This window comes from Haemorhous mexicanus, chromosome 1, assembly GCF_027477595.1.
Source record: "Haemorhous mexicanus isolate bHaeMex1 chromosome 1, bHaeMex1.pri, whole genome shotgun sequence".
Lineage (NCBI taxonomy): Eukaryota > Metazoa > Chordata > Aves > Passeriformes > Fringillidae > Haemorhous > Haemorhous mexicanus.
Window position 1 is genome coordinate 73,377,324 of NC_082341.1, and position 16,725 is coordinate 73,394,048.

The 16,725-nt window shown below is 43.1% G+C and overlaps 1 protein-coding gene across 1 annotated transcript in view; it reads right to left on the reverse strand.

Annotated features, from left to right (window-relative positions):
• Positions 1 to 543: 543 nt before the first annotated feature.
• The window catches only part of CDH20 (cadherin 20), a 118,680-nt gene continuing 102,498 nt past the window's right edge, over positions 544 to 16,725 (reverse strand). The window contains exons 8-12 of the mRNA XM_059854288.1: positions 15,599 to 15,735; positions 12,963 to 13,084; positions 10,924 to 11,041; positions 3,555 to 3,806; positions 544 to 2,146 (exon numbers count right to left, since the gene is read on the reverse strand). Of these exons, the coding sequence (XP_059710271.1) occupies positions 1,647 to 2,146; positions 3,555 to 3,806; positions 10,924 to 11,041; positions 12,963 to 13,084; positions 15,599 to 15,735 (1,129 nt within the window). The 3' untranslated portion in view covers positions 544 to 1,646. The remainder of the gene's footprint in view (positions 2,147 to 3,554; positions 3,807 to 10,923; positions 11,042 to 12,962; positions 13,085 to 15,598; positions 15,736 to 16,725) is intronic.

A 16,725-nucleotide genomic window follows, 5' to 3' on the forward strand; every position in this document is an offset into this window, starting at 1 on the left:
AAATAAACCTGCAAATTCCATTGCAGACTGTTCTGCTTTCAGAGGCCTTTCTCCACTTTCCATGAAACTTGTGTTAGTGTAATTTCCCGAGCTCTTCTCATTTACACATGCAAACAAGAGACGACCGGAGCGCAAAACTGAATGCAGAGTAAGAGTAAATAGGTGTTTTATCTTAGTCTGTCATGGCTCTGAAGGTATGAGACTCTTGTCAGGGCTGTGTAACTGGTTTCCAAGCCTAGCAATGCCCCAGCCTTAATGTTTCAAAAACATCAGGCAAGACTTTCTTTTGACTTCATCATGATTCGATTAGAAAAGTAACTAGTCTGGTGGGCTGTACTTGGGCAGATTTGCTGCTAAGGGCAATGTCCAAGTGAACAATGATAAAAGAAGCAGACAATCTGCTCGATTCTGCAAACTGAAGCCTTGTCTCCTTGACACAATGCTGATGAACCATTTTTTCTTGATGCTCAAGGCATGTCAAGCTGCAGATAAGCACTAACTGCTGTGTGCAAAGTAGTCAATAAATTGCCATCAGACTTTCCCTTCTATTTAACTTTTATTAAAAGAGGTGCTAAGGTACTGTACTGTATGCAGTACATCATATTTATTACCAAAATTAACAAATATACAAAACTTATACATGTAATTTTCTTACATCCATTTATTTGTCTATAATACTGCATTTGTTCAAGTAGGTTATCTACAGTATGTAAACATCCCTTGGATTGACCTCACACAGATTAGGAAAGCCCATCTAACCCATGTAGTTACCAAATATAGCTTTTTCTTATTTTAAAATTTATTTGGCTTTCATTGGTAGAATCTAATCTTCACATTTGGCACATGGAAGAGACATCTACAGTGCAAAAGAGGCAGATTTTCTGGTTTTGTTCTGAGCAGTTTAGCAGAGTCATGGTTTTAAAGAGTCAAGAATAAATTTACACAAACTTGATAGGAGATGGATTAGTGTTAACGCCAGTGACTCACAGATCAGCCACTAAACTAGAGCAGAAATTCAAAGCCTCTTCCCCAGCCCTCTCAGTCACGTGGGAAAAAAACCTCCAACCTCAGCCTTGTTTCTAAAGGATTAAAAAAGAGCTCTGTTAGCAACAGAGGGAGGAGTTTAGTTTACAAGGAGCCCTCTGAGATTCCAGTTTCAATTTTCTGCTTTGTGGATTTTTTCTCTTGTTAGCAAGCAATTCTTTTCTGTTTTAATGGGGAAAGAAATGACCAGTGGGAAGCAACTCTTCTGTGGTGACAATTTCTCAGTGAGTTGGAGATTACAGTTGGAGTTTATAGATCTTCGAACCCTGATGTATAGAGCTCAGTAAGCTGCCGTGTACAAAGAGGAGAGAAAGGAAGAGAGAGAGAGAGAGAGCAATGCCGTGGAGCTCTCCAATTTTGCTGTAAGAACCAGGAAAAAACTTCCTTCCTTCTGTTTCTCAAAGTTTCAAAAATGTGACTTAATTTAACTGAGTAAAGCTGATCCAGAGAGACTTTCATTCACACCCTTCTTCCCATTCTCATCCAAGCACTGTATTGCTATTTTTTTATGAGGCCTCACCCATGTCCATGGAAGCATCTGATGAGAATGGACTGAACTGGACACCGTTTCACATGGAAAGCCCTCTGCCATTCCTCTCCTGTTACCACAGAGCCCCACTGCTGTCCGTGGCCCCGTACATCTCAGCCAGCTTCTTGAAGCGCGGCCCCCAGTCCGTCAGGTAGTCGTAGCTCTGGTCTGAGTCTGTCGTCACGGACTGTAAGGAGCTGAGCGACTCCGCCACCGAGCCGTTCCCTTCAAACATGTAGGTCTGCAGGGAGTCGAAGGGAGGAGCCCACAGGTCCATGTCAGCTTCGTACAGCTTGGCGAGCACGTAGTTGTGGACGTTGTTGTCCATGACGCACGCCTGAGGCACGTATCGGGAGAGGCTCTCTATTTCAGGGAGCATGTCCTGCCGGTTCTTCACCACCAGCTGGGCCTCCCGCGGGTTCCACATGGCGGCGATGTCGAAGGCCTCCGTGTCCTCCTCCCCGCCGCCCTCGTCATCGTACCTGACGATGTTCTCGTGGATGTTCTCCTCCTCGTCGATGATGTACGGCTGCTTCCGCTGGCGCCGCATGGAGAGGATGAGGAGCACCAGCACTGCGGGAGCCAAGCAAGACACGAGGATGTCAGCAAGGACACAGATCTTGCTGGGGCTTCAGACTTTCCTCTGCCCTCCTTTTCCCTGGGTGAGCCCAACTAGCCCCTTGGATTTAAAGAGCTGTGGTGTTTGCAAGCTGAGGGGTGTAGAAATTTCTCTCTCTCACTCCCCAGTCAAAACTAGTATCTTCAGGACCTGCTAATCTGTCCCCCTGAATTCTTAAGTCCTGGTGACACTTTGAACGTGGATATCTAGTGGTGCATGCCACTTTTAAGCTAGCCAGCTCAGAGGTAATAACAGTTTATCTGCAGCAGCACAGTGCCATAGAGATATTTTGTTTTCTGCTCTGTGGCTGCTCTGCAGCCTGCTTTGGGGATGCCTCTCAGGCTGGCCACTGCATGTGACAGAGATGGATGGTCCTAAGGCACCACAGTGATACATCTGGCTACACAGCAAAATGCAGAGCTAGCCCCTTAGTCTGCTGTAAGGAATTTTTTGTTTATCTGCAAGCCTCCTGCAGTGCTGCAGTGCTGGTGCTCCTCGCCCTCGCTGTGCTTATTAGCATGGGGAGAAGTGGTCATACAGGCACCAGAGCCCTTTTCTATTGAAAATGTGCCATCACTTGGTATCTATTTCCAGAGTTAGAACTCAGCAAAGATTTTGGATACTGAAATTTTGAGCTGATGTATCTAGGCTCCTTTGAAGAGCCAGAATTGAGGCACTTTTAAAGAATTTTTCCTGTAACTTACTACACTGTTCCTCAAACTGGGTCCCCTGAAATTTCAGAGAATGTGTGTTTTGAGCTAGTATTGCATGATTTGAGAGAGCTAACAAGGGAACTGAAGTTCTTTTGATAGCAACAACTAACAGAGGACATAGGGTGTATGGGCAAGGAAAGCATGAAATTTAACTGTGGAGACAGAACTCATGCAAGACCCTCAGCCCCTTTACTGCAGCACAGGCACCATTTAAATGTAGAGTCTCAAGGAAAAAGGATGGAGGTGGGGATATCTCTCTACAAAAGACAAGAAATGGAACTGGGCTTGCCACTACTGTTTCCTGTGGATCAGCCTGAGAAGCTAACCTGCCCCAAGCCACAGCTCTCAATACTTCTCAATACCCTTGCAGGAAAGCATGGCCAGATCAGACACCATAGCACTTGGGGCATCTGGCAGAAATATTTGCCGGCCATAGTTTCCCCCCATTCCTACAGTCCAGATCCTGAATCCATACACAGCTGACTACACCATGGGTCCTTGATTTGGCCCTTTAGACATGCATGCATCTACATACACACGTATACACAGACGTGTGTGTGGGTGTGTTTGGGTCCTACACCTTTGGTGGATCAGCATCATGGCCAGAACCGAAAAGTCTGTCCCTCCCAGGAAGAAGTGCAGGCTTTACCCAGCAGGACAAAGATGCAGGCGAGGATGGCAATGAGTGCCCCTCGGCTGAGGCTGACAGGGAGGACGTAGGCCTCGGCGTTGCAGGACATCACCATGCCCTCCTCGTCGCAGCTGCACACGTGCACCGTCAGCGTGCCCGTGCTGCTCAGCACCGGGCGCCCGTTGTCGCTGATCAGGATGGGCAGGTAAAAGGTGTTCTGCTCGTTTTGTCTGAAGCCAGAGCGCCGTGTCAAAATCCATGCTGTATTGTCTAGAGGCAGGAAATAAACAGAGAGGACAGCTTATATGCAGAGCAAATACATTCAGCAGAGAAAGAATGTTAAAAAAAATCAGCCTTAGACCCACATCCATTTTTTCTTCTCTCTTCTTCATCTTTTTTTTTTTTTTTTTTTAATCAGTTAATCACTAATAATTTTGCCTCTCCTTCCCCTCTTCCAGTATCTTCTCAGGCCATAGATCCCAACCTGAGAGGCATACAGACCTTAGCAGTTGCCTTTACCCCCTCTGATATGCCCAGAGCAAACTCATAATGTTCAGATTTAGTTTTCAAAGTGCAAGACAGAAATGAGCAGTTGAAGGCAACTTGTTGTTCCTGTTTGGTTATGCTCAGCAGCTTTTCTAGGTCTCAGATGCTGCCACAGTTTTGGAGATGCTGGCATATAACCTTTGTGGACATGTTACGGTACTCTGTGGTTTTTGATACATGGCACAATCATCTGCTTGAGGCAACAAGGGGACAAAGGAAAAAACCCAGCTTGCTACCCTAAAGCAGCAGCAAGTTGAAAATTGCAACGAAACATTTTTCCTGTGAAGTACATGCAGTTTCTTTCGTACTTCTGCCAGAGAAAAAAGCCAGAATGCTTCACGTCGTCAGAATTATTCTGCTTTGATTTGACCATTCTGCTTCATTTAGTGTGACTGCCTGTTTTTATAAGAACTTAAATCAAAAGGGATCAAAATGATGCTGCTGACAAAAATAGTAAAAGAGTGACCTAACAGCCAGTTGCTGTTGGCCATTTCAAGGGAAATTCCTACCTTTGGGGCTTTTTCCTTCATATTCAACATGCTTTTTAAAATGTCAACATTTACCAGTGGCATTTGAATTCCTGTCTCCTCCCTCAAATTCCTAAGAATGTGAACCGAGTTTCCTAATTTTAAAAAGTGAAAAATGGATTCAGGAACTTGTTCTCAATTCTCATCTCAGGATGCCAAAGCAAAACTCTTTGGAGATGAGTGTTGATTTTGTCAGTGCTGACTTTGAGCCTTGTAGCCTCTGAGACTTTTGGAAAGTGCAGGACTGAATGTCTCCAATATGATCTGGCTCACCAAAGAGACTAAAGGAATTTGCATGAAAATTGTCCTTTCTTACAAACATGTCTGCAAGGCTAGGGCCAGGAAAGATTACTGGGGAACACAGGTACTTTTTCTCTTTGGCAGACCGACAAGCTCTGATTCCGTGCACTGATGCTGTGGCACTTTTTTGGCAAATGATCTTCATGCAGTTTCTTTTGCAACTTAGTTTTATTTCCTGTTGCCTTTATTTCCTGGTTCAAAAGAGGTCACACAGTCTGGCCATCTGCATCTCCAGGTTGTTACCAATGTACATTGCTATGCTTGAAAATGCAGGACGTTGATCAGCTGTCCCAGGTGGATTGGCACAATGGGACTGCTGCCTGGAAAAGGCAGCAAACCTTCTGATCACAAGTAGACTCTGAAAAAACCTAAAATATTAACACAGAATTGTTCAATTTCCTTATTAGTCCTCTGTCCATTCACTGCTAAGATTTAAATCTTGGGTGATTTTTTTTCAGTGTAGATACTCAGGTAACATGAAGATAAATTCAGCAGTATGATCTATTGTAGTATGGACACCAAAAATGATTTGATGGCTTTTTGAAGGGAAATCAGCAGCTTCATACACAGCCAACTATGGAATATAGGCAAACTCAAGCTCGACTAACCAGACTTGTCTCCTAGACTTAAACTATGGCTCAAGTTACAAACTCTGTGCCTCTAATCTTATGGCATCAGAGAGTAGAGGCACACCTAAGTATTAAGATGTCAGGTTCCACAGTTTGTGAGATCAATTTAAATTTGTGACATGTTTTTAAAAAGAATCTCAGGGTCTTTTTCCTTGGATGTCAATGACATTTCAAGCTTTCACTCTAAAACCATAAAATTCTGAAGTGTGCTGCATGTCTGCATGCAAATATACAGTGAAATTGTAGTGTCTTGTTAAATCATGTGGTCCCAAGAGCTGGAGCTTTGAGGAAAAACCACCAGGTGCTAGATGAAATCCCAAAGTTGCTTAAAACTGGTTAAGTGTCAGTGTTTACTGATTTCGCCTTTGATCTGCAATGCAGCTCTGAGTGTGTGCAGTGGGCATGGACAGACACAGGTAGGTCTCTTCCTAGGAACAAACAATAGGACAAGAGGAAATAGCCTCAAGTTGTGCCAGGGGAGGCTTGGATATTAGGAAAAATTTCTTCACTGAGTGGATGGTTAGGCATTGGAAAAGCCTGTCCAGGGAAGTGTTTGAGTCACCTTCTCTGGAGACATTCAAAAGATGTGCAGATGGGGCACTTAGGGCCATGGTTTAGTGGGGGACTCAGCAGCATTAGATTAACAGTTAGACTCAATGATTTTGGAGGCCTTTTCCAACCTGAATGACTCCATGATTCAGGAATGTGTCCCAAAACTCATCAGAGAGTAGTACCAGTAGTACCCTGTGCCTCCATGGCTCCTGGGCAAAGGGAGTGCTGTGGACAGGAGCCCTTGCCTGCTCAAACCTTTCCCTTCTCTCTCCTGGGGCACATACAAGTGCTTTCTCTCCCCTGGGCTGTTTATGTGCCCTCTATATGTGCTCCACATCTATTAATATCACAACTTTTCGTCACTGGGCCAGTTTTGACATGAGGAAAAGCAGCCCAAAGGCAGAAAGTGGCAAAGTGCCTGAGTTTACGCTGTGTCAATGAAAATACTTGAGTCACCCTAACTGGAGTAATTTGGCTGTATTTCTCTTTCCTGGGTGAAAGATTCACTTTCTTTAAACTGACTTACACTAGAAGTCACAACTTTTATTCAGGTGGCAGCAAACCTTCATTTCATGTAGAATTGTTCTTTGTGAGGGAAAAAAAGATTAATTATTTTGAGCTGGTCATACTTTGCCTGCAAAAGAAGTCACAGGCAGTGAACCTGACAGAAGCTGTGCAAAATCAGCTAGTGAGAGATCTCAAGGGTTTTTAACCACTCTTTTTTCAGGCCAAAACCAAGTTTCTATAATCTAATATAGAAAGATATATATGTATATATACCTTCTGCTGTGATGGCCTGACCATATCATCCAGGTCTTAAATGTTCTTGGTAATTAAATTCTCTTTGTAACTCCCAGGATTACATTCTGGGCTTCTTGCTTCATTTTGCTTTGTACTAGGCAGGCATCCAAATCATCCCTAAAGAATTGTTCTACCTGTTACTCTGCAACAGAAATACATTGGTGCCAAGGCTTGTTGTGTGACTCATCAAAAGCCAGTGTGATTTGACGTGCTAGCACAGTGCAAAGGACATGCTGGAATGTGATGCAGCATGGCAGAAACTGGAATACACAATTTTATTCCAAATTTGATATCTGCTAAGCCCCAGCCATCAAGAGAAGAGGGCTTGTGAGGACATGAAAGTCCCATTATATTAAAAAAGAAAAAGCAGGCCTGATAAGAATGAATATTTTTCCTCTCAGCATCCAGCACGGCGCCTTTGGCTCGTAGAGGGCTGCATGGCAGCACTTAGCTCCAGCACTGAGCAGAGATGCTGAAGATTGCAGCATGGCTGGTTCCACATTTGTGTGAAAACTGAACTTCCCACAGGCATGCAGGCAGGTGTATTTATGTAGTTGTGAGAACAAGCCATGGAGCACCATATTCCTGCAGTTTGCTGCCTCACTAGAAATGATGTACCTCTCTGGAGAGGTCAGGGGATCACTGTGTAGGTCCCAACCTAACCACTGCTCTTCTCACAGGAAAGGCTTGGTTTCTTTCTGCAAACACCTGTAGAAGAACTGGGGATGATTAGCCTGATAATTCTGATAGACTTTAAAGCCTGATTGTAATAATTATGAAGAGCTAGGAATAATATAAATACATATTCCACCAGGAGTGGGAGAAAGAACACAAGCAAGCAGGCAATCTAGACATGACGGGGTTGGGGAAAGAATCACACCTTTCCTTGAGGATTTTCAGCTCACTGCTTACATGTGTGAAGTAGACCACAGATTTAGGGAAGGCAGAAATAGCTAAAAATTTTTCCCAGGACAAATTTAATTGTAATGCAAAGGACTGCCAGGACACCATGCCTGGGTGGGTATGACAGATCCTGATTCTGCACCCATTATAAAAGGCTTCTGTCTTCAACAGTTCCTAGTTCCCAAAGATGGAGGGCAGTGATTAAGGGTCAAGAGAAGATAAGGTCAGAGTTTAATCTAGAAATGCAGTAAGCTTATTTTGTTGGTCATTCTTACAGCAAGCTTCTCTTTCTAACTTATTCCCAGCATAGTCTCACCTGGAAGAAGGTGGAAGTAGGATGGCTTGCCAGTGCCCTACAGCAGACACTGAAGAGATGGGAGACTCCAGCTCAATTCCCTGCTTCATCACATTTATCCTATAAGGCCTTGAGAAGCCTTTGTGCCCAGATTGTTGCAGCTACTTAACATGTCTATTTCTCACTGATTTTACTGAACTCAAAGAGAACCCAGCATGTAAGTAGCCTAATTTCTCCTTGCCCCAGATCCCCATCTATAAAGGAGCACAACAGGATTTCTCTGTCTGCTGAAGATAGGCAAAGAATGAATAGACTGAAGAAGTTCTCAGAGACCAAAATTACAAGGGCCAAAAAAAAATGTAAAACAGCTCATCAGAATGCACACGGTGATCTATCTGTTGCTCAGTATAAATCAAGGTTTTAATTGTTGCCAAGAAGGCTCCATGTCTTGCAGTTTCTTTTACTGCTATATTGGACAACCAAGTAATCAGCACAATTGCTAATCTTTAACAGCGCCTTCCCGCAGCCTGGGAAGCATTCCTGTCTCGTGTTTATGGGCACAGGCTGTGACTAGGAAAGTGTGCTCTGTTTCTTGTCTAGCCACCCTGTGACAAACAGTATAGCTACTCCCTCTGTGCCAACGTTGCATGATTTATATAGCTCTTAGTGGCCCCTAGATGAAAATATAAGCATAAATTACTTTTACTGAAATGACTGCTGCTCTCCAAATTGCTGAGGCAGTAAATAAACCCTTAATCATAGAGTCATAGAATATGCTGTGTTGTAGGGGACCCTTCAGGATGAGTCCAGCTCTTGGCCCTGCACAGGATACACCAAGAGTCACACTGTGTGCCTGAGTGCTTCTTGAACTGAGACAGGTTTGGTGCTGTGACCACTTCCCTGGGGAGCCTTTCCAGTGCTTGTACAGCCTCTGGGTGAAAAACCTCTTCCTCATACTTAACCTAAACCTTCCCTGACTTAGTTTCATGCTGTTTTGTCCTGTCACTGGTCATCAGAGAGAAGAGATCAGTACCTGCCCCTCTGCTTCCCCTCACAAGGAAATGATAGACTGCAATGAGGTCTCCCCTCAGTCTCCTCCAGGATGAACAGACCAGGTGACCCCAGCTGCACCCTATACAGCTTACCCTAAAACCCTTCACTGTCCTCATGGCCCTCCTTTTGGATGCCCTCTAATAGCTTAATATTCCTCTTATACTATGGTTTACCATGTGGATCATTCAAATAGTCAGTGGTTTGATACTTAACATTTTTATTTCAAATTAGTAACTAATAGTACCCAAAGCTTCTTGTGAGAGATATATATATATATTTATATGGAAAACTGGTATTTTATAGAGAGTGGGAGGCACAGCCATTCAGTCACTGCTGTCACTATAAATTATTGCAAGCATGGCCTGAGACAGAAAAAGTGCATCTGATGCTGGGAGTTTTGCGCGTTTCTTTTTTTAGAACAATGCCTTGAGGATGAAATGAGCTTTCTTTGCCAAATGCTTTAGCAATACTTGTGTTATATTTGTTTATTTATTTTGGCAATATATACTCACAAATAAAAAAGACAAGGAGAGAAAGAAGGGGATAAAAATGCAAGAAATTGTGAGGGGAGCTTTCAGGGACACTATAGAGAAAAATGATTTTGGGATGAAAGAGCATTAGCATGCTGTGGAGGAGGGCTCCAGACACTGCAAGTATGATGTTTTAAGACATGCTTGGTAAGTGAATGCATGGGATTCTTTATAAGCCTTTCTGTTGTTCTTTCATATGCCTGGAGAGGTGCAGATAGCGGCTTATAGAAGTAAGTGTGATAAGCAGGCATGTGTGGGAGCAAGGCTGGGCTGGGAGGCTGGCCATAGATGCTGCAGGTGGCCAATCTTTCTCCCCATTTATTCTGGAATTGCTTGCTGATTCGTGGTACTTTACACACTAAACTCATACTGAAACCCAGCCCCTCAATACTGACTTTCCAAGCTCTACACCAGGTCACTCAAGGTCATCCCTCTTTCCTAATGAGGGCTGGGGTGGACCTGTATTTAGATCTTTTCTGTCCATGCAGATCATCTACCAACAGCAGTCATGCAAAGGCCTGCTATGGCAGGACTTTCCTGCAGGCTCCAAAACCACCAAAGCTTTCCCAAAAGAATCAAACTCCACTGGTTAGAATGCTCAAATGCCAGTGACTTGCCATGAGTCTTCCCACTGGTGTTTTAGTTTCTACTTAGGTCATCTTACACAGACCTTTAGCTGTACTCCAAGTTACCACCCCAAGGCTCTGCAAGTCCTCCCTACTTCTCTCTTTCTCTAGGGAAATGAGGATGTGCAAGGAGAAAGAAAAAAGTGCTTGGGGGGAAAAGACTGGAACAGTACAAAAACCTTCTTTTTTTTGTGCCTGGGAGAAAACATGAAGAGTATTTAAAAAAAAAAAAAAAGAGCAATGTAATTCCCTTCAGATTTGTCTTCTAGTTCCAGTTACTATCCTACCTTTAAGCATCTTCTTCTGAGCAAATGCAATTTCCACTCTGATAATCCGAGATGCCTGCAGCCTGACCAAAAGACCTGAATTTGCACAAAACACTGGCACATTTCCTCGAAAAAGAAAAAGGGGCCTATTGCTAGAGAATATTTATAGAGAAGAAAATATCATATAACCTTCAAGTGTATTAAGTGATATGTCATTTTATTATTGCCTTTAAGGAGCAGGTGTCACTTGGTATTATTTGAAATGGCAGTCTTATCACCCACTGTAAGTCACGGCTTCTCAAGTCCAACTCAGGCATTAGAAATTAGAGTAGCTAACTGTCTGTGTCCACTCTGATTACCTTGATTGTCCCTTAGAGTAAAGTTGGGGTTGTTGGCTGCCTCTGGAGCCAGGCTGTAGTAGAAGTGCTGACCCTCCTGTGGGTCATCCCTGTCGATGGCACTCACTGTCTGGATCAGCTACAAAACACAAGAGAAAAGTAGAAACATGTGAGAAGCAAAATATTTATAATATAAACAACCAGCAAACTGATAACATGTATTTTATATCCATAAATATCAGCAACTGGAGCATTTAAATAAAATTGCCTTCCAGAGGTACAATCTTCTCTCAAGAAGAGACTCAAAAGCTTGCAGGGGTCATCTATTTTGCTGTGGTGATGCACATCACTTTTAAACAAAGGAAGAGAAATTCCATTTACCTCAAATTACAGATGCTTTCCTGTCATGCATCCCTATCTTCTGTTGCACATTTATTTTTTTCTTTTGGGGGCCCAGGTTTTTCAGAAGATTCATTGTGCATTAGAGAGCTTGTAAGAAAGCTCATACTTACTTTCAGCTTCATTATGCAGGTAGAAAAGGACTTCAGGTTGATTATTTTGCCACTCTTTTAGTTTTAAATCAATAAAATTCTTCCCAAGATGTCAGTGGAAATGAGAGAAAAGCCAGCCATGCAGAATGCATATGCAATAAATAACACCAAACTAAAGAAACTAAGACAATGCTAAATCCAGAAAGAGATTTGTTACTTCACTTATAGAGGCTTTGTAAAGTAGGTCTAACAGCTTGAAGCACAATGAGCACTGTCTGAATAAACATTCTGGCATCTTTTTGGACAAGGAATAAATCTTCACCTGGATTTTTTAACTTGAAAGTTATTTTGGGATTCAAAGGCAAATGTCAGACCCATAAAGGCTTTTTCACCACCTTAAAACTAATTTCAGAACTTTTAAAAATGTGGCAATAGAATTTAGTGTTCTCTGCTGAAGGAAGTAGTCCACATTAGCATGCATAATAATATTGAACTTAAACAGCTTATTACCTAGGACACTCACCCTTCAAAACCGGGAAAAAAGGTTTAGGCAATGAATTCTATTGCCTATATTACTAAGAAGCTCTGTAAACTGGTGAGATGAAAATATCCTAGATGTGATAGTTGTAAGGACAGTTACCCCAGCAGCGAGCAGCTATTTCATTCTGTTCCACACAGCTGGGAGAAGCTTCAGCAAACACACAGTGATACTACTTGCATAATTGTTCCTTCACAGATCATGAGAGGCATGTCTGTGTGTTTAAGTGCTATTTATTCTAGTCAGCTTTGCATGAGGAGGCACCAGTCCCCACTGTGGACCCTGGTGGTGGACCAAGAGGAGGCTCCTCACAAACAATCAGCAGCAGAGCTTGCAGCAGGTCCAGTGAGGGAGAGCTCACATCTGTCTCTGGCACTGGTGACCTTGTCCAAGGACTTTGATGGGGTTTTGGAAGGGAGAGGAGCAGAGGAGCAGAGTCTTCACTGCTTGCTTGAAGCTGCTCCTTTAGAGTGTGTGCAATGGGAAGTCTTGTGCTGCTTTTGACTCTCTGTCATCTCCAGTTCACAGCAGAACATATTCTGCTTGGCACCCCTTTGAACCTGATGTAGTAAGTTATGTCCAGCTCCTGTAAGTCCAGGTGTGCTTAAGGCTCTTAAAACATTTAGCAGTAAGCCTAGTCTGTCACACGTGGCCTGAGCTGGTTCTGTGGCACTTCTCATAACACTTCTCCTCTCTTTGATGCTGCTACAGGACACACTGGCTGTTTGCCTGCTGGCACATGCCTAAGGGAAGGCTTTATTTCAGCTATGAAATGTATTGTGCAGTGAGCTTAGAATCTACTTTGGGAGAATAAAAGAAATGTGGGAGAAACAAAAGAGGTGCTATACGTGATGCTCCTTCCAGTGGGATATGCTTGCCTTTGGAATGAAGCACAGATGGCTGCTGATAAGATTTCAGATGAAACGTGTGAGTAGCTGAGCCCTCTTTCCAACACTCACCTGTCCTGGCATGCTGCCTCCATGTAGGACAGCATACCCTTCCCAACCCCTGGGGGTACAAGCATTTCTCACCTGGCCTGCTTTGGCATTTTCACAAACAAAAGCTTCATAAAATCTCGCAAACTCCGGCGCGTTATCGTTCACATCCAGGACTTTCACTGTCACAGAGACGCTGCCCACCTGTGAGGGGTTATCTGGAAGAAGAAGGTTTAATGTAAGGAAAGGCAATATGTGGGAAGGGGAAGAGGCTGCTCCTTACTCGGCTCAAGAGGTAAATCAAGTTTTCTGCTACTAGCTTGTGTTAAGTCACATTTTCCCATTGGAAACTGTGGTGACTTGGGCATTGTGTGACTCAGAGTGAAGCTCCAAATGCTGCTCTCTGTCTAGCCTGGCTTCCCATTTAATCGCATATTTACAAATCAAACAATTCTAAAGAAGACTTCACCCTGGTTCAGTCCAATTAACTATTTCTACAGCAAAAGTTTCAGACAATGCCCCCCCTTTTTTTTTTTAATTGCCCTTCAACTGTTTGTTGAAGGGCAATTAAATATTGTTTGTTGAGCCTCCCTACTGGTAGCATGAATTAGGAAGGTGTGGTTTTAAGGATAGACATGTTATTTAGAACTTGTTAAAAATGGCAGTTTCTATCTCCAGTTCAGAGATGGTTTTGCTCAAAATTTATGTTCCTTGAACTGAAGAATAGTGTCAAGTCTTTGATACTTTGTACAGAGGGGTTTAAAATGTAATAACACATGAAATTGAACAGAAAAGCTTTCAGTGAAGCTTAAAATTGCAATGAAAATTTTACATTCTGCATGACATCATTTGTGATGTTTCTGTCCCACTGGTGCATTAGCTTTCTTTGTCAGTAAATCTGTACATGTTTTCACATATCTTCACAAATTCCAAACTAACTGGCTACAGAATAATTTGTTTTTCTTACTGTTCTTGTCTGCCCCAAATCATCTTTCCCCCCCTTATTTAAAGACAAAATGAAACTGTAATCAGAAAGAAAAAAAATATTAAGGGGTCAGAAGAGGTGCAAAAATCAAGAAAATTCTTTAATATTAGTATTCTCATCTTCTTTTCAGCTGTAGCATTTTGTACATTTATCTCTAAATGTATCTCCCTTTATAGCAAGAAATGATATATTCATATAAACAATAGAGTTTACATAAACTCTGGAATTTTCTTAAATGTTCAGCATACTGTAGTCCACAACATGTGTTGCCTGTGCCATTGAGATAATACTCAAACTATGTTGTTTCTCCCTAATTTGTAATGTAATCCTTCAGCTTCCCACATATGCATACATCCATCTTGCTAACACACCTCTTGTGGCAGGTGAAGTCACACTCTTAGAAATAATTGATCTAACCTTTAGGACTAGGGGCCTTATTCAGGAATGCAGAGCTATGAAATTTTTGAAACTATTCACTAATTTAAAATACTGTGCTGTACATGTACGGAGCAAAACTGGCAGAGGATTGATGGAAAGGGAGCCAAAGGAAGACATGCCTTCCTATTGCTCTCACCCTCAAGTGCTGCTACAGGGGCAGCTTTTACAGACTCATGGTATTGCAATGGCCTTTGGTGGCTGAAAATAAAAGTAGGATCAAAATAGATGGGGGTGAAATCCCATTGTCTCAACCACCTTCACTACTTAAAAGGGCACAAAAAGGCATCATGTGCTGGAACACCCTGCAAATAGGTGGCAGTCACTCCAACTCTTGTGAAATATTTCCCCTGCTTTCAAGCTGGCTGATTGCAATTTGGGCAAGGTTGTTGAAACTTTGTTCCTCTCAAAGTGCTCCATACCTCTGGCTCAGCCTAGATGTGCAGGAAGCTTTCTGAGACACAAGGAATGACTCAGCTATTGGCACCAAGCTGCAGAAAAGCTGCTGCCCCTCACAGATGAACTGAGATCCTGACCAAAAGCTATGTGAACCGAAGGAATTTCAGGTGAAGACTAGGTGAACCTTTTATTTGCTTATACATCTGAAGTTCCTTTATGAAGCTCACATCTGTGAGCATTTCAAACTCAGCTAAATTTTTCATACTGACACAATGAAATGAGCATCTCCTTCTTCTCACAGCCTTGAAAAATACCCAGCACAGATGAACCCTGAGCTGAGTTTTAGCTCACTGTAAACCCCAAAAGCATAATGAGTTCAGCATACTTGAAGATCCCAAAGCACTCTAGCCCAAATTATTTATGTAGCAAGCAGATGGCGATGTCATTTACTTGCTGCTGAACCAGAGCAGATTTCAACTAGTGACCTAGCAGTGTAGGATCACTGCTGCCTACCCATCCCTGCACCACTCAATCCTCCCAGGAAGTACTGGGAGCTTTAGCAACCATGCAGCCTTTGCAGTATTTTCTTTAGCTGCCTTGGCTTTCTGAAGTGAGAGGGCTCTGCAAGAAACACATCAGGAGGAGTTTTAAAAAAAATCTCTGGAATGCTAATGAATTGGAAAAGAAGGACTCTGCATTTAATTGCCATCCTCTATGCCTCCCACCACCCTGTGAAAATGAGCATAAATAGATAAATAAAATGCAATGTTTGCTGGTTGATGTCAGAGGAGCAATTCACTTAACGCGCCTTCCCACTCAGTGCATAACAACATGTGATCTTTGAATTCAGGTCTCTCAGCCTGCTTTGTCTACTGTATCTCTTTAATCTATGTACAGTCTGCATTCTCCTTACTCAGCTCCATGGCCAACACAGTGATGTTGTGCCAAGAAATGTCCTCCCGGTCAAGAGGTCTTGCAGTCATCAGTGCTCCGGATGTTATGTCGACATAAAAGAACCGTCCTGGATCACTGCTCCTGTCAATTGAGTATCTGCAAGAGTACATATGAAAAACATTATGCAACCCTTGTGAAAACTGTGTGTTACAGCCACCAAAGTATCCCAGCAATGAGGACAGTGTCATATAAAGCAGATCCACATTCTTCCATATTCTTCTTCTTTCATTCTAGTTATGTGCTTCTCTGACTTGCATAGGTCCAGAGTGAGATGCTGGAAAAAGTTCATGTGGCTAGTGACATTTAACAGTTAGTACTTGAATGGAGCTGGAAGACAGGAAGATTTAGAGGAATAAGTCTCAAAGTAAGGCCCAGATCAGTGCAGGAACATCTGCTTTACAGAGAAAATCTGCCAGTGAGACGTATAATTTCTTTTTCTGAGAGAACTAATTATGCCCTGTCTCTAGGCAAATTCAGACAGGATGAAAATGGCTTCAGATCAGCTCATTCTCTGAGCACCTAGGTTGATGAAGAGGAACCATTCCCTTCCTTGTTCTTCTGTATTCTCTCCTTCTTGAGGAGAATTAACTCCACCTGCATCCTGAAGCATGCTACTGATGGGGCTGTGTCAGCACAAGGGGGATGATGCATGCCTTTCTCACAGCATCCAGTCAGAAAAACAGCTCCCTCTGTGAGGCTGATTCATTGTAATTACTGAACCTTCCTGACCAATGTCATGTCAGTCCAGTGCTGGGAACCAGCTTCCTGCACCTGTGAATGGGGGATTGTGGTGGTGCCTGCAGGCCAGAAAACCTGGGCAGGGAGGCAGCTGATGGACAGAGGTCACTGCAGTACTCGGGCAGAGGGACGATTTCTCAGGGTGGGTAAAATACTCAGTATCCTTCACAGGCATCGCCTTGCTCTTAAAGGCACTTTGTGCAAGCTGCCTTCCCAGCTGACTGTTAGCATGGAAAGGGATACTCTGGCCAAAGCCACACAGGCCTAGGTAAATGTCACAGCCTAGAGCAGAGACCAGACTTTTTGTCCTTTTTGTTGGTACTTTCATCAGAGTGGATGGGAATTGAA